The sequence below is a fragment of the Panthera uncia genome (genome assembly GCF_023721935.1).
Source record: "Panthera uncia isolate 11264 chromosome D3 unlocalized genomic scaffold, Puncia_PCG_1.0 HiC_scaffold_8, whole genome shotgun sequence".
Taxonomy (NCBI): Eukaryota; Metazoa; Chordata; class Mammalia; order Carnivora; family Felidae; genus Panthera; species Panthera uncia.
In genome coordinates, this window is record NW_026057586.1 from 50,489,841 (window position 1) to 50,513,986 (window position 24,146).

At 34.8% G+C, this 24,146-nt stretch overlaps 1 protein-coding gene across 1 annotated transcript; it reads right to left on the reverse strand.

Annotated features, from left to right (window-relative positions):
* Positions 1-1,980: 1,980 nt before the first annotated feature.
* Positions 1,981-23,238, reverse strand: YES1 (YES proto-oncogene 1, Src family tyrosine kinase). Its single transcript, XM_049619666.1, has 11 exons — positions 22,201-23,238; positions 19,596-19,695; positions 16,462-16,560; positions 15,093-15,196; positions 14,857-15,006; positions 13,382-13,537; positions 13,025-13,204; positions 8,098-8,174; positions 6,659-6,812; positions 4,885-5,016; positions 1,981-3,816 (listed from the first exon to the last, which is right to left on the reverse strand). The coding sequence occupies exons 1-11, from the start codon at positions 22,463-22,465 to the stop codon at positions 3,608-3,610; spliced, it is 1,626 nt and encodes a 541-aa protein (XP_049475623.1). The 5' UTR covers positions 22,466-23,238; the 3' UTR covers positions 1,981-3,607.
* Between the last annotated feature and the right edge of the window lie 908 nt (positions 23,239-24,146).

Genomic DNA, 24,146 nt, shown 5'->3' on the forward strand with positions numbered 1-24,146 from the left:
TTCGAGCCCCGCGTCGGGCTCTGTGCTGACAGCTCAGAGCCTGGAGCCTGCTTTGGATTCTGTGTCTCCCTCTCTCTCTGCCCCTCCCCCGCTCATGCTCTGTCTCTCAAAACTAAATAAACAACAACAACAAAATTAAAAAAAGAAAAAAAAAGAAGAATGGAAAGTTAACTGAACAAAACAGATGTGTGTAGGTATGTGCATAATAAAGGACACAAACTAAAGGGATGGGAATGGATTAACCAATAAATGGTGCTGGGAAAATTTACTATGTAGGACAAAATCATGCCAGATCCTTAAATCACATTTTGTGCCCAAACAACTTCCAAATCAATTAAAGAGAAATGTAAAAAAGAAAAGCATAAAATATGATAGATGAGATGAATATTTAATCTTGGGATGCAAAGGACTTTTTAAGCATAATAGAGATTTTACAGCATACATAATGTGTAACTCAAATGTGAAAAAATTACATGCAAAATTAAAGGACAAACGGCAAACTAGAAAAACATTCTTAAAATGAAATATTACTATACTGTATAAAAATATTTAATAAATGTTTATTAAATGATGTGTTCGTTGATTAAATGTTACTGTTCTGAAACCATTAGGGAAAAACAAAGGTAATTATTTTGGATAATAGCAAAAGATAATAATATTACCTTATTGAAAATAAACACTTTAGATTGGCCATTCATAATTTAGTATAATTTTATTTTCATTATACCTATAAAGGAAGAGTAAAACACACACAAAAGTAAGACTCACATATTTTTCATTTTTAGAAAATTAAGTCCCTTAGGGTAAAAATCATTTTATTTCCTATCCTTCACACAGGTTCACTGTGAATAGCTTCACTCAGATTACCTAGGTTTTGCTGTATGACTCATTAACTGGTATAATTAAAACAAAACAAAACAACTTGTAAAAATGTCACTCACCTGACATGGAAAATTAAACAGATAGAATGAATTCTAAAATTACCTGAATTTAATGAAGGATAGATCTAACTCTCTCAAGAGTTATAACTGACCGTTTTTCTAACAGGAAGAACAAATTCAGAATATGCTTTAAATACCAATTTAAAAAAGAAACTGAGAAAATATGAATAGTGGCTAAAAAGATAAGTGGGTGCATTCAATGAGAATTTTTATTTCAATTATCCACAAAACGATATTATAATACCTTATAAAAATACTAAGTTTTAGGCTACCATTATTCATTTAAAAAAGTGTGCTAGGAGGTTGTTTTTGCCAACTTCCTTTTCTGGTGAGGGTTAAATTCCACAATAAGACACTGAAGACGAAAAGCTGCTGGAAAAAAATCTTCAAATGTACAAAGTTGTTTTATTTTTCTTGGCAATTTAAAAATACATAACCATTTAAACTGAATACACATTAAGTTAGTGTTTTATTTCCTTACTATACAGTTGATATCATAAGGAACTGCCCCATTTAGTTAAAACCTAATGAATACCACCAACTTTTCCTGACTTTTCTGAACACAATTAGTACACAAACATAATTTTGTTATCTTTTTTAAAAAGCTTAGAAAAATTATAATATCATAGTTCACATAAAGCCCTTTAAAAATCTGATGTCCCAGGATGTAGATGTTTAGGGTAAATGACAGCAGTCTTCTAGAAGACCCTCTTGGAAGAGGGATTCAATACTAAACAGGTTACGTAAACATTAGAAACCTCCACAATTTTTAGTACCAAAACTGTTACCAACTTGCATGAAGCTCATTTGTCACATTTTAAAATGGTCTGAATTTCAACACAGTTATCATGGCACACAATTTTAAACTTAATGATTAAATCAATTAAGTGACTGTAGGTAAAACCAACTAGGGACTGTTAGGTTTTCAGGGTTACCGTGGAGCTGGCGGGTAGGAGTTGTGAACAGGGCAAGTAAAACACGACAAAGCTCACTGTTCTTACTAAGATTCAACCATTTTCTTAAATGAATGTTGATCAGGAGAAAAAAAGAATTCTAAAATATGGAAACCCGATGCACTGCATTAGAAGTGTGACTATAAAGGAGAATATTTTAAAACATAAATACCAAAACAAAAACAAAAATACCAGACTTTTGTTCATCAGATTCAGTTCCTTTGCTAGACACTTGAACCAATAATGCTGCTATTCAAATTTATATTTTGGAGTTTCTTTTTGAGTCGATCATAAAACTCTTGGAGTTTTATTTCTACATTTTGGATGGGCAAAAACTGTCCCCCCTTTTCACCACTGTTGTTATTCTCAATAAGTTCTCCTCCCCAAGTCAACTAAATTCTAAAAGGGAAAAAAAGATCACCATTAAGTACATTTAAAAAGTTAGTGCAGATTTAAACATGGATTTGAAAACGAGTTCTAAAATTGTTTCGCATAAAGGCTGTATCATTGGAATTAGTGGGAAGCCTTAAATTAACTATTTGAGGCTGTAACACTCATTTAGTGTTTATGTTAAAAAAAGATTAGTTTTAGTCATACCTTGTAACTCTTAAAATCTCAGAAAACAGAGAAGTGAGGAGCTGTGAGTGCCAGCAAAGCAATTTTGTCACTCCTTAATATTAAGCATAACATCCCATCTGTAAAATTTTCACATTTTCTTTTCTCATATTTCTTTAAATATTTTCCTCTCTGTCAATCTATATTCAATAAAAGCAAAAGTGCATTTAAGTCCCTGATCTAGTGATATTTTATATTCGTGGCACCCATCACCATAAGTAATATTAGAAATATCTCACAGTACCAGTCTACTTTTTAAAAAGGACTGTTTATATGCCAGGTCTTATTTTTTGATGCTATCTAAAGTTTAAAAGCTTTCCCCTTGGATCAATGCAACATTGTAAAAGATTAACTCACTTCCTAGTTACCATTATTCTAAACTGAGCTATTCAGAAAATGACTAAAGTAAAAATCTTCTACTTTCCAGTTCCATGAGTATTAACATAGTGCATTACATTTTCAAATGCCACTACTGTGGTCTAACATTTCATCAAGTTTCAGAGGCTGTTTATATTCCTTTTTGCTTCTAAAAACCTGGCCCATTTCCATGCAAAAGAAGGCAGGTATTAAGATTGCATATTAACAGTTCAACTTAGAAAAAACTTGTGAGAACAATGAATGCAAGAAATCTTTAAAAACTGGAATGGAAATGTTTGGTCCCATGAAGCTGCTTAACTTTAGATTTTATTATGGTAGAACTGATTTTATCTCCCAAGTTTTGTCTATTACGATATATAATTTTCTCTTAGCAATTCTGAGTTTGGGGAATAAAAGAAATGAAGTGGTTTATAAAGAAGTAGCCCTGTTGCTCTTCACTGTTATGCTATCCTCACACTATCATCAACATCACAACTATACTTCTTTGGACCCTGAAATAAGTTGGAACTTTAGAGTTTAGAGTCATTGGTACTTTAGAGTTTAACACTTGAGGAAAAAAAAAAAAAAAGTGGTTTGTGCAACCATAGCTGGAATTCCAGTTTACCATTAAAAACATGCAGAATGAAGACTTTCTTCTTTTGATTCCTGTAGGTAAAGTAAAGAAGTCTACACAGGTTCTTTACATTTTGGCAGATTTACACATATAAAAGGCTACGTGGATTATAAATTTTCTCCTGGCTGGTACTGTGGCTCTGTAGCAGTGAAGTAGTCTTCCAAGAAGGACTGAATATATTCAAACGTTGGTCTTTCATCAGGGTCCTTCTTCCAACAAAGATTCATCAATTCATGTAGGGATTCTGGGCAGCCCTGAGGGCAAGGCATCCTGTATCCTCGTTCCACCTGTTCTAGCACTTCACGGTTTACCATACCTAGCACAGAAGATTCAAACATTAAAAAGAGGATCCCAAACCCCACTAGCAAAACAGAACAAATCCCCTAGCCACTAACTGATCCAAGGTATAGGAAGTTTATTTAGTGAAACGATTCTTTCAACAAAGAAGTAAAGTAAATTTTAAATGTCAAGTATATCAAGAAGAGCTCAGAAAATGCTAACCTGTTCCAACAGGTCTCATTTTTTTCATTCCACCTAAAATCTTACTTTTAACACTAATGCCTTCAAAAGCCAACCCCACTTGATTAATAAGAATTTAGAGTGCTACTTCGAAGTACCAATACTTTCAGATATTAAGAGTCAACAAAGACCAAATTTGGGTTAGTGAGGGTCAGTGGCAAGATAATGTCTAAGAGAACTTCCAAACAGAAATTCAGAAGAAATTTTCAGAACAATTTCAGAAGAACTAATGTTCTAGTGCTGATTCTGCCAAATATATTAACCATGTAACTATATCGATGCACTTCCTTGAAACAGTTTCCTTATCTAGTATCACCTGTTTGCCTTTCTTCAAGTTATTATACACAATTCCCTTCTTGTATTCTTTTGGAATCCTGCCCCCATCAGTAGCTCACCTTGTGTTATGACAGGCTAAGTAAGCATACCTTAAATTATTTTTTTATTTTTATTTTTTTGCATACCTTAAATTATTGGAGGTGTGGGAGTAGTGTGAGATGACCCAGGATATTTAAAATATGCTTATTATCTGAGAGAATAGTAGAGATAAAAGGCCCTTTTGGAAAATGTCCTAACAGAGAAAGATGAGGTGAATGCAGGACACAACTTGTGCATTTGCCTGATCTCACGGATTGTGATTCACATAGGATGCTGTCCATCCAATGACAAAATAAAGAGGAAGAGAAGAAAGGGAGAAAGAAAGGGAAGGAGGGAAAGTAGAAAAGGAGTGAGGGAGAGAGGGGGTGAGAGAGGAAAGGGAGAAAAGAGAGAAGAAATAAATGCCTTTCTTCCCCTTACAATTTTTTTGCTAATAAACTCCAGTTAAGTATGTTGGCATAACCAAGAGCTAAATGAAATGCCAGCTTACCTGGATATGGCACTCTGCCTTTTGTTACCAGTTCTGTCTGCAGAATTCCAAATGACCATACATCAGACTTTATAGTAAATCGACCATACAGTGCAGCCTCAGGAGCTGTCCATTTGATCGGAAACTTTGCACCTAAAACAACATTGACAATCTTGCTTAAGTAAATTGTTTCTAAAAATCTTCTTGTGTAAATAGAGCATAAGCAGGGTTGATGTTCTGTCAATATCTTTATTGTATGTGTCATCAGCGTCAAATTCTTCAAAAGTACAAGATACGTGGGAAAAATTCTTATAAAATTTATATTAAAATAAATCACATTTCCTCCTGATAAATCAGTAACATAAAAAAGAGAAATGTTGGTAGGGATTGAATGTTCAAGAAAATAGAGGTGGAAACTCTTACAAGCAACTAAAAACATAATTATAGGATCTATAACTTTTTAGCACATCTAGCACCTAGTAGCTGTAGCTGACTGTTGATGAAGGCATATTCTGTTGGGTTCTAATTTTAAAACCCTGTATTAATTTATTCATATATTTAGAATATGCTTTTTATGCACAAGACATTTGCTAATCATTATGGGAGACATAAAAACACAGCCTTTGTGAATCTTAGACACTTAGTGTGGAAATAAGATTACAGGTATCTTACATACCTATGTATATACTCAATGTTGTAAAATATAAAATAGTTCTTTAGATATTCAGAAAAACAGAAGATTAATTTTCACTAGCAGTCATAAAAAGTTTCATTTAAAAAGTAGCAGCTAGGTTAAATTTTAAAGAATGGTTAGAATTTTTATAGGTAAGGATTATAGAAAAATAGGAAGGTATTCTAGCTGGAGGGAACTGCACAAAGGTATAGAAGCTTTTTTTCTTTTCCCACACTACTTTCCATATATTCTCTTGACATTAATTACATAACAATTTGCTTTATAGTTATTTATATATGTCTACTTAGCCTATTAAAATATGAACTCTCATTTACTGAGCATCTACTATGTTATGTAATGTCAGGCACAATACTTTCTTTCACTGAAGTTTCACAACAATCTTACAGAGCAGGTATTACCGTCTGGTCTTTATATGTAAGGAGACTGAGACATAGTCAAAAAGGTTAGAAACTTGGTTGAAATCTCTGGGTAATAAGAGACGGAATTGGGATTCAAAAACACACACTCTTTCCATATGCATCTACTGTATGTTCACTAAGTGTGTACTTAGTGAAAGTTTAGAAAGACAGACACAAAACAGAAGAATCAACCTTATATTAATTTCTACAAGCTCTCTTCCCTCTGTACAGTGTTAACCTTCCAAACGTATTTATCACGTTATATATAATAATTACTGTAAATTTAGTGTAGAAATGGTTTCCAAGGCCTTTACAAAACTGTACGCCATTTCTCAATTTATTAACTTCAAAAACACCTCTTCTGATCCTTACTGTAGTAAAATCTGGATGCTTCTGGAAGCTTGTCAAAAAAGGAATTTTAAACTGTTTATTTGTTGACATGACAAAAGTAGTAAAAAAAGGAGTGTGCTGCTCGCTATATTTATAATGTAAAGAACACCAAGTCAAGTTCTTTCTTGAGGGAAACAACATCAGAAAGTCATGGCATCATGTATAGAATTTTATGAATAAAATCAATGTTTCTTTGACTCTTCTGAGCAGACCTAGAGCTATTCTTATTCTACAAAACCCTGAATATTCCAAAGAATGGTAAGAAAATCCAATGAACATTAGGTTACAAGGGTTTATTAAAAAGTAATTTTACCTTGTCTTGCTGTATATTCATTGTCTTCAATTAACCTTGCTAAACCAAAATCTGCTATTTTGCACACAAGATTTTCTCCCACAAGAATATTAGCAGCCCGAAGATCTCGATGAATATAATTCATTCTTTCAATATATGCCATACCATCAGCAATCTTGAAAAGGAAAAGAAAAAGATGTATGATATAAAGGGGACAGAGAGGGGAAGTCAGAAAAGGGAGAGCAGGAGAATAAACTGCAGATGTGTGTGGCCCACAAAACCTAAAACATTCATCTGGCCCTTTACAAAAAGGGTTTGCTGACCCCTACTACCGTATCTAAGAACCTTGAACACAGGACCATGGACTAGACTTAGCATATGCTAACGCCACACACGGACAATTTCTTTGTATAGTTTCTCTAAACTGTCAGATACTGTGGACATCTGGATGCTCACCGAGAAAGGGGTCTTATAACCAACATGTCAACTAGAACCCTCACCACATAGCTGAATAAAAACTTTTTTTCCCACCATTTTTTTTTTAATGTCTATTCATTTTTGAGAGGGAGAGAGAAAGAGAGCAGGGGAGGGGTGGGGTGGTGAGAGAATACCAAGCAGGCTCTCTGTACTGTCAGTGCAGAGCCCAATGCAGGGCTCGAACTCAAGAACCGTGAATCAAGACCCGAGCTGAAATCAAGAGTCACGCTTAACTGACTGAGCCACCCAGGAACCCCTGAATAGAAACTTCTAATAGTTTTCATTCATATTTAAAAACAAAGATTCATGGGAATAAAAAGCACAGCATATGGAATATAGTCAATGCTGTTGTAATAGCATCCTAAGGTGACAAATGGTAGCTACCCTTGTGGTGAACACAGTATAAGGTACAGACTTCTATTACTATGCTATATACTTAAAACTAATGTAACATAGGGTTAACTTCAGTTAAATAGAAACAAAACTTTTTAAAATATACATGGTAATAAAATTTAAAAACAAACACAAAAATTCAGAAGAGTAAAACTATCCCATTTTAAAGTATATACTGCCATCTTCATTCTTGTTTTGGATTATATTATATAAAAAGTTCAGCACATCATTTAGATTTCCAATATTTTCTTTGGAATAGCAATCACTCATTATCTTAAAATTTATCTGCTAAATACAAATACATCTAGATTTCATATTTGTAAATGCATATGTTTCTGAAAGGCTGTAAGATACAGGACAGCACTAAGTACTGAGAATTACATGCTTATTTCTAATATTAGTACGTTATATGAATGTTAGATACCACAGGTCTTCAGACACCATCTGTAACATAAATCAGATTGGATTATCCCTAATGTTCCTTTCAACTCTAAAATTCCATGATTTCATTATACAAACAACAGTCTTCTACTAAGATTATATTTTTATGTACACTTTCAATTCAAATTGATACATGTACAGATAAATACCTGAGCAGCCATATCAACCAGTTGTGGGAGCTTCAAATATTTTCCATCTCCTTCCTTCAGGAAATCCAATAAGCTCCCTGTAAGAAACAGAAAAATGTTATGGAAAATAAATTTTAAATTAGGACTGTAACAAACATTCCCCTACCTCCAAATCACCACATCACAATATAAAACTTAAGCTTTTCATTCTTTAATATTTTTTGCAGCTTTGGAATTTCTGAATAATTATCTTTAATATTCTAGAAGAGGTCCCTAAACTGAAATTTTAAAAACATCTTGGAAAACATGGAAAATTTAATCATCTCACTAGATCGTAGGCATTCCTTCCTTGTTTTGATCAAGATCAACAAATCCCAATTTTGAGCCAATAAGCAGTATTAGATACCTGTATATTTTTAAGTCAATCTGAATCAAGAACACAGACAACTAGGAATATCCTGGGGTACTTAAAACCAGACCTAGGTGACTGACTTGATATGGAATTGCTTGTCTAATGAACTTCTCTCACTTTTAGCAGAAAATACCACAAAACAGCAAAGTACTATGAATAACAGCCGACAGAAAGGCTACAAAAGTCTGGTTGTTATTCCTGTATTACTGGTTAAAAACCTACCATGTACCTGAATTTAATAAAAAAAAAAAAAAAAAAAAACACAAAAAAACAAAAAACCAGATGAACCAAAATTAAGGTACATTTTTAAAACAACTACACTGTTCTCTTCAAAAATAATAATGTCATGAAAGACAAGAAAGACTAAGAGAGGGACTGCTCTGGATTAAAGTCCTGAACATACATTCATCTGTCCTGGAGCTAGAGTGGGAGCCTGCTTAAAATTCTCTTTCTCCCTCTGCCCCTCTCCGCTGCTCACACACTCTGGTACTCTCAAAAAACAAAAAACAAACAAACAAAAAAAAGTAAATCACTCCAATTATAATATGAAAAATGAAATTCGGCCAAAACTGCACAAAAAGATTAAGTTTAAAAGTTCCTGTGATAGTCTAGGAAAGCGAGACTATTATGTTAAAATCTAGCAATGACAGTGGGAATACAGAGAAGGGGAAATTTTCCAGAGAGATGTGGTTAATGGGATCAATGGCATCGAATGGATTATTATTACACAGGGGGGTGGGAAAGTGAGGTTGTTGGGCCCCATCCCCAGAATGTGCATCTCTGAGTTTCCTGATGCTAATGTTGCTGCCATCCAACACACTACAGACTCTTACATATGGGCAAGAAGAGACAAGGACATTCACCGCAGCACTGTTTGTCACAGTGACAAACTAGAAGCCAACCTAAATGTTCACTGGGAAAGGAATGAATAAACAAAGGTATACTTGTACAGAATCTCATTCAACAGTTACAAGTACACAAGTTAGATCTTCTCTTATCCATATGAATAAGTAAATCTCAAGAGCATTAACAATGAATGAAAATGAAGCTAGTAATATTTACATAAGTTAAAAACATACAAATGCTAATAGGTCAATATATATCAATGAATATATATCAATATGAAAGACACAGATGGAAAAGCTAAGCACCAACTTCAAAACTGAGGTTACCTCTGCAAGGGAAACAGGCCCAAAGGAGCCTGGAGGAAAGGCTCAGACATGAACAGGCTCAAGGAGGAGTAAAAACAAAGATGCAATTAGATCTGTAATGTTTTGTTTCCTTAGTAGAAAGATCTGAAGCAAATATGGCAAAGTGTAAACATTAGTTATATTTGGATGGTAGGGACATGGTTGTTATGGTATTCTCTGTATGTCTGAAATATCCACAATTTTTTAAAAAAGTCTATGAAAAGTGTTGACATTAAATAAACTTAAATAGTTTTTAAAAAGAGTGCATGGCTGGTTACAAAGTGAAGACAGAGTATTCTTTAAAAAAATCTTGGCTGTGAAGGGAAGCAAAAAGTAGACCGGTAGGTGAAAAGCAGATGTTGACACCAAGAGAGGGTTTTCTTTTTAGATGTAAGAAGGATCAAAAACACAGGTAAAGAAATTGTCCTTAAACAGAGGAAGGGACACTTCTTTCCTTAACCTGTAGGATAAACTGACATCAGGGGTGCCTGGGTGGCTCAGTCGGTTAAACATCTGACTTTGGCTCAGGTCATGATCTCACGGTTCGTGAGTTCGAGCCCTGCATTGGGCTCTGTGCTGACAGCTCAGAACCTGGAGCCTGCTTCAGATTCTGTGTCTCCCTCTCTCTCTCTGCCCCTCCCCCACTCGCACTGTCTCTCAAAAATAAACATTAAAATAAAAAGATAAACTGACATCATATAAATACTCCACATAACAATGTATACAGAAAGAAACAGAAGACACAGTTGTTTCAGAATAAAGAATCTAAATAAGGTACCATGATCAATACATTAAGTAGAACATTATTCAGCATAATAATAGATAATTGTTAAAATCATGCAAAAATGCAGTGCATAGAAATGAACTGCAATTGGTATCATTTGGTCAATTCCTTTTCTCTGACAACACAGAACGTTTTGGGTCTTATCAGTGGTCCTTAACCCTTTTTATGTTCATGGGTTGCTTTGAAACTGACAAAAATGATGGACTCTCTTCCTACGAAAACATACATACATATATAAACATAACTTCACATAACTTCAGGGGAAGTTGATGGATCCTTTGAAACTCATTCAAGATTTTAGCAGAGGAGGTACTCACTAAGTAATCGTGAAATCAATTCAAAGGAGTCCTTAAGTTTGTCTCACATACCTCTCCATCCATCCTTATTTCCAACTAGCTGCCTTCTGTACTTTCCACTTCCTATGGTTTTGTCTCCATTACCTCCTATCCTCTTAGCTCTGCAAAGATACCCATACCTTTCTCTTTACCCATCCACAGCCTTCATAATTTTGAAGGGCAATTTAAGACTTGTCTTTTCTACTAATAATTCTCAGTTTATTCCAGTCTATGTGATCTCTTCTTCATTTCTACACTTACTGAATATGTTAAACACGTGGAAATTCATTATGCTTTGGCCTGGAGCTTGTTTGTTTACAGTGAGCTATTATTTACTTTTATACTGAAAATTAACTTTTCAGAAGGTTGGATCTTTGCTCTCTAAATTCAATATAAGTTATTTGGGTGGCTTTATTTCTTTGATACCTTATAATGACTAGCAGAGTGCCCTGTATATTTGAAGTATTCAATACATTTTGGTTGTTAATGTTTATAGAGTAGTCTGATTACAAACATTTCATAGGATATAATGATCATGACACATATGGGTATTAATGGAAGGCTTCTAACACTTGACCTAAGATAATCTGAAGGAAGAATGATTGATGGACTGGTTGAGAGACAAGGAAACCAAATTCCAGATGAAGGAATTTGAACAGAATCATGGAAAACAAAAGCAGTAAGAAGACCTCTCTAACCAGGAAAGTGGGTTTATGTGGGAGTACATGAGGCAATGAGTTTGAATGGATTACAGAGGGTCAATTGCTAAGTACCTGAAACAAGATGGGGAATTATAGAGTTTTAAAACTGGAAGGGTCATCTGTGATCTTGCATTCTAAATCTCCCATCTAGAAATAATCCTAACCTAGCAATCTGACAACATAGAAGTCTATCGTGTCCCCCGAGTTAAATAATTCTTTTTTTCTTAATTTTCTTTTTTTAATGTTTATTTATTTTTGAGAGACACAGACAGACAGAGCATGAGTGGGGGAGGAGCAGAGAGAGAGGGAGACACAGAATCCAAAGCAAGATCCAGGCTCTGAGCTGTCAGCAGAGAGCCCAACGCAGGGCACGAACCACAGAGCCGTGAGATTGTGACCTGAACCAAAGTCAGGCGCTCAACTAACTGAGCCACCCAGGCGCCCCAAATAATTCTTGAAATCAATATGCAAAGCTAAATGGACCATTAGCTTTACCTCCATTACATTCTTATGCTATCAATATCTTGATTTAAACTTCCTCCTTGTCCCTTTTCTCTCTTCCTTATACAATGCATCCAATGCACTCTGAAAGGGGTTATTTGGCAGTTGTTTGCAGTAGAGATTCTTTCCAAAAAGTGCCATGTGCCTTCAGGGTATTAGGTAAGTTTTGGCTATCAATTAGTAGGTTACATCAGTTCTTAATTTTTGGTCTTGCTATTCCTTTGGGAGGTGGGGGGTAGATTTCCTACAGCAAATATGCAGCTTGTAGTTGGCCCTGTCACCACTAGATGGAACTACATTGTTGGCCAAGATGGACTACTGAAGAGAGATGACATAACCAGGAGCTTTAATTATGGATGAGTGACTCATTAAGAGGAAGAAAAAAAAAAAAAAAAAGATAAAATTCAAGAGGGTAAAAGTGGGACCGGCAACATATTTAGTACTTACTGGTTCCTCTTTTAAAGCATCATCTGTCCCTTCTCTTTATCTTGGCCCCAAACAACCCTGTTACTAAAGATCCCACCTTTGGGTCTAGAGTTTGGGAGAATGGAGAAATGTTAGTGAACAATAGTGGGGAAAAGTTTCTAGGAATCCTGAATACAGAGACTGTGTTTACACTAAAATAAGATAAAATTAATTTCCTTAATTTCACCTGATTTCTTTGCTTTAGGACTAAAGATATAAATATCTAACTGCATTATTTTAATTGATAGAAATATTTTTTTTCCCTTTCCTAGCTATCCCATTTCCTTTAGCCAAATGGAATGAAAGACTACTTACTTTCAACATAAATTGGGCTGGCCTGATTTTCCTCTTAAACTTTGTACTCTCCTTTGGAATAACTGGAACTAATCACTACTCCATTAAACAAAATGTTAGATTTTCTCTTTTCAAATGTCTACATAAAAATCTTAGAGAACACGACACATTAAAAAAATTTGTATGCATAAAAATAGAAATGAAGACTTGTTTTTTAAAAAATTTATCAACCTGAATACTCTAAAAATAAACTAATATATACATACCTTTTGACATGAATTCAGTGACAATGTAAATGGGCTCTTCAGAAACAACAGCATATAGAGGAACTAGTTTATCATGTCTTAACTTTTTCATTATCTGAGCTTCTTGAAGAAAAGCTTCTGGCATCATTGTACCTGGTTTTAGTGTTTTGATTGCTACTTTTGTGGTTCCATTCCATGTTCCTAGAGAAACAACATATTTTACTATTTTAATCTATTTATTAAGAGATTTTAAGTCAAACCTCAGTGAGCAGCACTGAGCAGTTACCTTAAATATTTTAGTATATCTTATCATAAGTTGTGGTGCTTTAATCTACTGCTAAACAAATGACAAAAAAACCAGAAGTTCAGATTTCTTACCCATCCATACTTCACCAAAACATCCTTGTCCTAATTTAACCTCTAGTCGCAAAGATTCTCGAGGGATTTCCCAAGCATCTTTTGCTAGACCTTGAGTCTGGGGTTTCACAGTTGGACACACGGTTGTTAACTTATGGCATAAACCATCAGCATGTTCTAGATAAATGAATAAACTACACTGTAAAATGAATTAATTACAAAAATTAAGGTATATATAGTATATCAATGTTTTTAAAAGTTTAAATTAAACAAAAACATAATGTTTTATCAGTTTTATGCTAAAACCACAGACACAAAAAAGGGAGTTGTACGTATATAAGAAACAAAACATACAAAAAGCAAAACATTTTTTGTTAAATACCTTTTTAAGGTTATAATTTATTGAATACTTATTATGTCTCAGCTATTGTACTAATTCAGAACTTTATAAATATCTCATATAAGTAAGTCTTGAAAAGCTTAAGTGACTTTCTTAACGTCACCCAGTTAGTAAGTGATGGAGATGGGATTCAAACCCTAGTTCTGGTTACCTCCAAAGTTATGTTTTTGACCACTGTGCTTTACTTCGTCCTAAGGAGAATGCTACCATTAACTGTTAAACAGGGAATCCCAAATTCACAATGGCTTGACTTGTGAATCTTGCTTATCCAATCTTTTGTTGAATATAAGACACGTTGCCTCCCATTTTCAATAAGTAACCACAAAAATCCACATACTAACCAGTGCAATTACAACTGCTCGCTAACATGTTTCTTCAATGTCAAGATTGGTGGTTGACTTGCTAGGCTGTTTGTAGCTAGCTGTCACTGAAGAAGAGATTGCCATGGGAACTCCCTTACCTTTAGTATTAAGAATTTAAAAACTTTCAGATGCATTCATGTATTAAATCAGCAATGCAAAATTTTGAGACAGAAGAATCTGATACCGAATATCTTTCAAAGGTCCTTGAAAAACCAAAAGAATGTCTATAGTTGCTATAGGTTAGTTTTCCAGGAAAAGAAAAATGCATCTGCAGAATTAAATTTCACTGGATTTATATTTTAGGAAGTTTTATGTGGTCCAGCCCATACAGAGGAATGTAACCTGAAAAGACATCTGATATGGCTTTTTAAGTATTTAGTTTTACCTACTTAATAAATGTTCCTTAAAAATTTTTTGCTTTTATGCTTTTTTATTTATTGTCACAATCTATCTTGGTTTTTAGCTGTTATGAAACGAAACCCCAATGTAAATATTACTCCAGTTAGATACAAGGATTCAAATAATGGTAGTCGAATTTTACCATATCTAAGAACCTAATTCAGGTAATAAGTATTACCTGTTCTTCATTTTAAAACTACAATACAACAACATCTATAGAACACACTCTGTGTGTAAAGTACTGAGCTAAACCTTACAAGAAATGAAAACAGAGATTCTGTCCTCATAATATACAACATTTAAAAATAGTTTTCACGTGTGAAATCGTCACATACCTGTGTAGTGTTTTACCAACTTCTGCAGGGTATCAAATTGTGCTCTGGTTGTGATATAGTATCCACCGTTGTCAAGTTTCCTAATTTTGTAGTGTTTCACATTGTCACCTCTTACCTCATCCCAATCACGAATAGAGAGAGAATAAGCACCTAAGGAGGGAAACAAATACTTTTTCTGTATCTTTCTCAAAATACGGTCCAAGAAAACTTTTATACTTACATTACATTATAATTACCTTTAGTAGTTTCACTCTCTCGTACTAAGAAAATACCTCGTTGATTCCCAGGATTCAGAAGTAATCTTTCAGCATCTTTTCTCCCCATTTTGCCAAAATACCACCTGGGAAAAAACAGTGTTTTAAGTTAGAAATGTGTAAGGGTTGGAAAGATTTACATAAGTATCAGTAAGATTCGAGTGGAGGGGAGGGGTGACAACAAAGAGCTTCAGAAGACAGCTTAAAAACACAGCAAACACAATAAAAGATCTTTTCTAAATAGAAGTATTACAAATACTACTGTCAGAACATACTGTCCTAGTATTTCCAGGTACTGACTATTCAACCAGTCTCTTAAACCTCACCCGGAAGTCACAGGATCAGAGAAGTAAAGACAATAATGACAGAGAGAACCTTTAGGTCCCTGACAGATGGAAATACGAAGAGTGCAGTAGGAAGAACAGAAGTGGCTCCCTGGTAACAGTGTGATCATCTGTATTCAGTAAAATGCAAGTAAACTATATCCAAATTACTAGCAACTCTAAATTAGCGTGGGTTTGATTTAATACAGATTTGTGAATAAAAATAAGTCTCTGCTGTGGAGAAGCTCACAGAATAAAACAAGAAGTAACAAGTGTCAAGCAGAACAGAGTTACAGAGACAGATTACATATTGTAAAAGCAATAAAAACAAACACTGATAGAGCACCTACTCTGTGCAAGGCACTGTGTTACGTGTTGTGTTACGAAAACAAAGTAGTATTATTACAAATCCCAGACATTCTTGGTTTGATCTAAAAATATTATGTCACTGAAGGTGAATTTTAATTTTTTAAAAGTTGTGAGAATAGCACATACAACACTCATATACTCCTTACCCAGATTTCCTAAATGTTAAAATTTTACTTTGTCATATTCTCTTACTCTGTGTACTTTTTCTGAACCAATTTAGAGTAAGTTGCAAACATTCTGAATCATTATCCTAAATACTTCAGTGTGTACTTCTCAAGGATATTCTCCTACATAATCACAGACCAAGCACATAAGTCAAGAAATTAACACTGATACAACACTATCAACTGAGGGTAAATTTTGAAGTGAGAGAGTTTGCAGAATATAAAGAGTTAATATGATGTTTTTAAAGAGAAAATATAAAGGATACAGACTAGGCATTATAGTATGATTAATGCAGATTATTTATGATCCTACTGTAAGCAAATACTATGGCATTAATTATTAATTTTCAAGTAACTTCTCCTATTAATATGATGTATTAGCTGTATTAAGGCTGGTATGTAATTGTATGTGTGTAAAATTGTGGCTAAGTAGAATGTGCACTAAAACATTTTCTAAAATCAAAGTAATTAATAAAATATGAAGTAGGGCCATACTCTTCTGCCTGAATGGAATCTGCAGGGGCTACATAATTGCTAGGGATATAGCCGTTCTTTCCTGTAGCAATTGATCGTGCTTCCCACCAGTCTCCTTCCCTGTAATACATAAAACAACAATTACCCAAGGTAGACAACTGCTCAGGACACAATTTATTACAGTGTTGCCTTGTATATATGTAGGAAAGAGGTATTACTTCCATTTTTTAATGCATTCATTTGATCAAGAATTAAACTCAAAAGAAGAATACTCAAAAATAGGTTACATGAATTAAACGAATAAGGCTAAAAGCAAAAGCACAACTGCGTCTTTCTCCTCCAAACAAAAGTTAGTTTAATTTTAGTTATAAGATCCCTTTTTTTACACAATTCTTACAACCTAAAACAATAAACTATACTGACTAAAACAATTTGGGAGGTAAATCTTTCAAATTACTCAGTTTCAACTCAATGTTTTCTTTTTTAAAAGCTTTATTCACATATAATTTACACCCCAAAAATTCCCCCTTTAAGATGTCATGGGTTTTAATATATTCAGAGTTGTGCAACCATTACCATAATCAATTTTAGAATATTTCGTCACCCCCCACCCCTCCAGCAAAGAAACTCTGTACCCATTAACAGTCATTCCCTACTCCTCCCCAAGCCTCCCCCCACACTGCCAAACACTAAATCCACTTTCTGTTCCTATGGACATGTGTTTATGGGCATTTCATATAAATGGAACTATACAATATGTGGCGTGGTCTTTTGGACTGGCTTTTTTCACTTAGCATAATTTTTTTCAAGGTTCATCTATGTTATAGCATGTTATCAGTATTTCGTTCTTTTTTACTGTCAAATGCTTTCAACAGTACATAAAATCAGAATGTCCCTTTTTAGTCATTGTAGGGGAAAAAAAATCAGGATGACTTAGAACTCCTGTAGGCAACAGGCAAGAACAATAAAAAATTTAACTCTGAGAATAAAGTATATTTACAAAAATGTTAGCCATAAATATCTAAGTAACACTAAAATCAATTCAGAACATGAGAATTATATTTAGCTTGCAATACATGAGACTTGACTTTTCCAAAATTAACATAAAAGCAAATATTATCAGTCTCTAATGAGGAAGATATAAGTGGGTTCTGCCACTAAAAATTAAATGCATGTTTTGCTTTGCCAGAGAGAAGTAATGAAAATATTTTATCTAAATTGAAATTTTATAAATGACTGAGGAGAATTTGTTCTCTAAAAAATGAGATGAAAAATCCTTTGGCATTTCAAGTACTGACGAACTCATAAGCTTAGTTTGTAGTTTCCTCGTATGTATTAGGCACTTTCAGACACACAAACTGCAAAGTTTGCATTTGTACTAACCACTCATGATTCATTCAAACATTTACTGAATACCCTTTAAGTGACAGACTTTATGAGAAGGTATGCTGGAAACAGAAGTAAAAAGACAGTCTGTACCCTCCAGAAACTCAGCCTGAGAAGAATTTCTCAACCTTGGCACTACTGACTCTTTGTGCTGGATAATTCTTTGTTGTTGGGGCTGTTCTGTGCATTGTAGGATGTTCAGCAATACCCCTGGCCTCTACCCACTAGAAGATAGTAGAGGGACCCTGACTATAACAACTAAAAATGTCTCCAGATATTGCCAAATGTCCCTGGACAATTTTTCCCCAAGGTGAGAACCACTGGTCTAGAAGAATGAAAAGCACATGATACATTATAATCCAAAGTAGTGATGGCAGCTATGATTGAGGTTTGTAGATGGTGCCACCTCAACCAGTAAGGCAGACACTGAATCCAGCAGGAGATGGGGTGTGGGCCAATAGCAGAGGAAGAGTGTCAAGAAAGGCATCCTTGAGAAATGATACAGGAATATATGTTTTGAAGGATGAGCAGGGTTGGCCAGACAAAAGAAAAAAAAAAAATTGTAGAGACAGAAAGACCCATTCCAGAAAAAAGAAACTACGTGTGAAGGCATGGAAAGGTGAGGGGGCACCTGGGTGGCTCAGTTGGTTAAGCATCTGACTCTTGATTCCCACTCAGGTCATGATCTCACGGTTCATGAGACTGAACCCCACATGGGCTCTGTGCTGACAATACGGTGCCTGCATGGGATTCACTCTCTCCCTCCCTCTCTATCTCTCTCCTGCCTCCCTCAAAATAAATAAACTTAAAAAAAAGAAAAAGAAAAAGAAAGGTGAGAAACCCCAGTGTATTCATACAATTATAAGCAATTTACTATGGCTGCGCAGTTAAGTGAAGAAGGGGAAGCAGCTCCATGACTCACGTCTATCATTGTTACTCCTTTTATCTTGACAGCAACTGGGAGCTACTGTAGGATTTTAAAGCAGAGAGACATGATCATATTTTATATTCTGGAACAATAATAGATAACAAATGGGAACAAGAAAGTTTGGAAATATGACTGGAAGTAAAGAGACCATAATATATAGTTTGATAAGTTATGAGCTGGTTGTTATGCCTGCTAATGAAATTATGGGATTTATTTTCCATAACAAGCACTGAATTTTCTTTTTTTTAATTTTATTTTCTTTTTATTTGAGAGAGAGAGAGTGCGTGCAAGTCGGGGAGGGTGGGGGGAGATGAACTGTGTAACCCAGGCACCCCCAAAGAATTGAATTTTCAATTCAAGCGTTGAATTCTTAATGGGACACTGAATGTCTAAGAATCACCTAAGAACAAAAGCAACTTAATGTGATCAGTTCGGGATGCTGGGGTTCCCTCCCTGAACTTTTTCCTTTGTCTTTTTAAGAGAAAGAATTAAGATCCTTAAATCATCTTATACTTAAACAGGAACATAGAATTCTATAGACTTCTTTTTTTTTTAAGTAATGTACTTACTTGCATCTACTCCCTCATTCTTCACTCTTTAATCTCTACTGTTCATGGCAAAACACACATTGCAGCACAATTTGTAGAAGTAATAACTTCTGGCTACAGCAGTAGTTATTATGCCATGTGTCTCAAGAAACTAAATGCATCATCCAACCCAGTGGGCAGAGACCCATGCCTCACCACTCTCATGATTCAGAAATCAACCAGTTAAGTGGTTTCGGCATGAAGACTAGGTTTCTGTCAGTACTTCTCCCTCAAAAAACATTCCCAACACTTACGTGTTGTTAATTATTTGAAACCGTTCACCCTTCTTGAATGAAAGGTCTTCTGTAGTTCTAGCTTCATAATCATATAAGGCCACAAATATAGTAACACCACCTATCGGAGCCAAAAACAAAGACAAAAACAAAAAAACAACCAAGGTAATTATATGGATAAAGTAAAATAGAGAAAAAAAATTGTCAGCAAAAAAAGCTAAGCATAATTTTCTTCCTAGTCTCCAGAATCTATTTTTAAATGGAGACTTGGGCAGCTAGAGCTTAGTTAAAAAGATGCTCTCTTAAGACTTCCCATGAAACTACTGTAAGCTACAAATTCTAAAATTCTATACACCTACAGAAACAAATTTAACTCTGGCTCATAGTAGCAAGGTCTCTGACTTGGAAAGACAGTCAAAGTTCAAATTAATTCTTTGGCAGAAAAAGCATTAACAAGTACTGCAAATTACTGGCACTGATCATCTCAATTTCTGATAAACAATGGGTGAACATTTCCATCTGTAAGACTGATCCTTCCTAGTAACAAACAGCTAGGGATTTAGTAAGATTAGTTAGTATACTGAACACTTAAAAGTTAAAAATGGCTTGTTTTTCTTAGAAATTAAGTGATATGACTGATATGAATTATAAATTCCAAAAATAACTGTCATACAGAGCACTGTACACAAATGCTTAACAGATCAGGACACTACACAACTAAACCATTACCTGCAAACAGAAGAATAGAATGGATTGATTTACTCTTCTCCCCTGAGCTCCAGTCATGTATTAACTGCCTATCTGACATGTCTACTTGAATGCCTAAGCAAATGGCACTATCTGATCAGGTAGTCAGCCAAGTCCCTATACTAGCACTGTTAGCTCTACCTCTAAAATACCTCTTATCTACTTTCTTTTCCATTTCCACTGCTGCCACCTTCATCCAAACCCTTGTTATCTCTGCTAGGACTCTTGAGAGAAGTAGCCTCCTAACCCACTTCTTATATACATTCTCCACACAGTTAGTTGCCACAGTGGTTTTTAAAAAAAGTAAATTCAATTATGTAAATCCTCTATTTAAATTTCTTCAACTGCTTTTTCTTGGCTTTTGAATAAAATCCAAACTTCTTACCAGAGTCTTTGAGGTCCTGAGTAATCCTAACCCTTCAATCTTACAGTAATCAATTCTACTCTCTGTTGTCCTCATTGGTCCTCAAAACTGCCAGGTTCATCTGTACCTCCTAAACTCTGCTGTTGTTCTCTCTTCCCCAGAAAGCTCTTTTTCCAGCTCTGCACATATTTAGGTCATTCTCATCAATCAAAACTCAGATCAAATGATATCTCAAGACTGCTTTCCTTGATCAGCTAAAGGGCTTTCACCTTTATTAAATGGACATAAGTAAAGTGCTTAGGTAACTAAACTATGTCCTTAAGGATCAACATTTACTTGAACCATTCTGGACTACTGTCTTTCCCAAACATATAATTCTGAAAATAACTTGAACTTTTGATGATAACTGAGAACACCATCATGGCGATCCGTTACTGAGGTATTTAGAGCTAGGGAGTTGGGAATTAAACTATAACTGACCCTTTGATGTCCACAACTCCTCAAAACGAACAGTCTCATAGAATTCACTTATGGCATTCCTCTGGCACTATTATTGGTTTAGAGGTAAGCAGACTGAAGGGACAAATTTATAGTCCAAGCTTATAGAACAGATTCCACTTTTGCCCCCTCTGATGGTTAAGTAAGGACACATGTTGCTGCTCAATTTGATGCTAGCAGCTGTTTTGCCAAGCCTAAGGTTAAAGCAGAAACTCTAAGGGCTACTGGAAAGAGATCAAGGACTCGAGTCCTTGATGACATTAAAAAACTACTGTTATATCAAGGAATCCTAGAGCTCACTCTACCTTTTTAAAACCAGTTATGTTTTGTTACTCAAGGGAAAAAGTATCCTGATGTGGAAACCTTCCACAAAAGAAATCTTTTTAAAGTTTCTAACTAATTTTTTAGAGCATTTCTGGCTCCATGAAAGGTTGTCAGCTGTCACTTCTTCCTGTTCTCTGAAAGTAAATCATAAAGTAATAAATGGAGTTCTGGAACAGAACATTAAACCTTGTCTCTCTTGCTTATCTCTGGCTCTGAAAAAAAAAAAAATCATTTAACTCTGAGCCTTAGGACTTTTCTTTTTAAAATCAATCAGTATCTGATAAAAAAAAAATACCATCATCACTACATTACCATTTAATATTAAGTAACTACTATAATATTTTAATACTGGATAGTACATTATAAACCTGAAAACTTATAACATTCTTGAGGGAGGGGTACATGTTTTTAATTTTTATAACCCCAGTACCTGCCACATAGCAGGCACTTCATAATTACTTGAAAAATGAAAAATGAAATAATGGTGTAACCAGTCGATAATCACCAAATTTTCCAGAACAATATCTATGTATACAATAACACTTTAATTTTTACGTTAGAAGTTTAATTTTCACATAAACTTATTAAGTCCCCCAGGAACTTACCTTTCTTACAAGCAGTTATCTTTCTTTGAATGTACTGCCTAAGGTCACATTCCCAAACAGACAACAGAACTGTCCATTTAAATCTCACCTGTTAAACCAGCAGGATATGAACTTGGCACCACTGCGAATGAAGAAGATGCTCCTCCAAAAGGTGTCACCCCTGAGGATCCTCCAAATGGTGTCATGGAAAGACTGTTAAAATTCACAGATGCTCCCTTTGTTGAAGACGATGGGGCCACTGCAGTGTGTTCTGCTCCATAATGGCTGACACTTGCACTGACAGGCTCTGGAGTGCTTTCAGTTCTATATTTAATGGTTGGACTTTTGTTCTCTTTACTTTTAATGCAGCCCATTATCAAATCTACAAAGGCGGTAAGGCAAATATTTTGAGAAGCGGTTAATATAAAGGATACTTCAAAAAAACTCAATTTAAAACTTCACTTTAATAAAGGAATTGTTCTTCCACAAAAAAGTAACATTAACAAAATAAAAAACTAGACAACTATAAATGGAGTTTCTTCTCCTTACTTATCTTTATTACAAGTCTGCTGAGGCATCATTCCAATCATATCATTCTCCAACTCAACCACCTTTAATGGTCCAATGACAACATGCCATAGTGTGCTGGGAAAGCCACTGGCTTTGAAGCCAGAGGCGCCTACATTTGAATCCTGGCTTTCTACATACTAGCGGAGTATGCTGCCCAACCTGTCTGCACCTTACCCTTACATGAAAAAGAGGGATAATAATAACATCACTTCATAAAGTTTTCTATGAGGATTAACTTAAGTTTATTACAGGTTCCAGACAATATGTGGCACGTAGTAAGTACTAGCAAATACCAGCTGTATTCCTTCTATCTATAAAAGCCCTCTGTAATAGAAATATAATCTGAGCCACATATATAATTTTCAATCTTCTAGCAGCCAAGTTAAAAAATATAAAAAGAAGGGGCGCCTGTGTGGTTCAGTTGGTTAAGCGGTGGACTCTATTTCGACTCAGATCATGATCTCACGGTTACTGCCTGGGATTCTCTCTTTCCCTCTCTTTCAGCCCCTTCCCGCTCATGCGTGAGCACGTGTGCATACTTTCTCTCCCAAAATAAATAAACAATAAACAAATTTTTTAATAAAAAATAAAATTTATTTAAATGATATATTTTATTTAATCTACTGCATATAAAATACAATTATTTCAACATATCAATAAAAAAATTTTTAATGACAGAGTTTACATTTTTTTTTTTTGGTACTAAGTCTCAGAAGTCTGTTATATATTTTAAACTTATAGTACATTTCTATTTGGACCAGGTACATTTCAAGTGCTCAGTGTCTATTATGTGGCTAGTAGCTACCACGTATAGAACAGGGTAGTTCTGTAACTTTTTTCTTCCTTATCTACAGTCACACTCCCAATGCTTACCAAATCCAATCCCACTCTATCTTTCCAACTTTATCTCCTATTATTTCCTTATGCTTATCTACACACACACACTTTCCTGTTTCCCCAATACATATGCCCTGTGCTTTCCCAATTTTGTGGGGATTTTTACATCTAAAACTTCTCTACCTGCTATAGTTCTATCCATTCACTGAATGTCACCAAAAATGCTACTTTTCCATTCAGGCTTTTCCCCATAAATGGCAAAATATTGTCTTCCTTAAAACATCCAGTGTACTTTTGGGGAGATTTTTATATGGAATGCTTACCTTACCATTTTGTATCTTGTTTTTTGCTTACTGGTGTAATTCCCACCCTACCCCCAAATTACTGGCAATACATTTCTTAAAATCAAGAGTTACTCATCTCTTTGTGCATCTTACAAACATGACTCATATAATAGGTTACTAATATTACAAATCTGCATTATTTTATTCACTTCTTATGGGAGCACTAATGGGGATTTCATTAATTCACTTCCTTTTAAGGGTCATTCTAATTTTACAGTTTTTCCTTTCTTACATGGCATTCAAAAGGAAGTAGGTGAGTGATTAAGATGATTGCCTCATGAATTCACAACGACTGAATATTTAT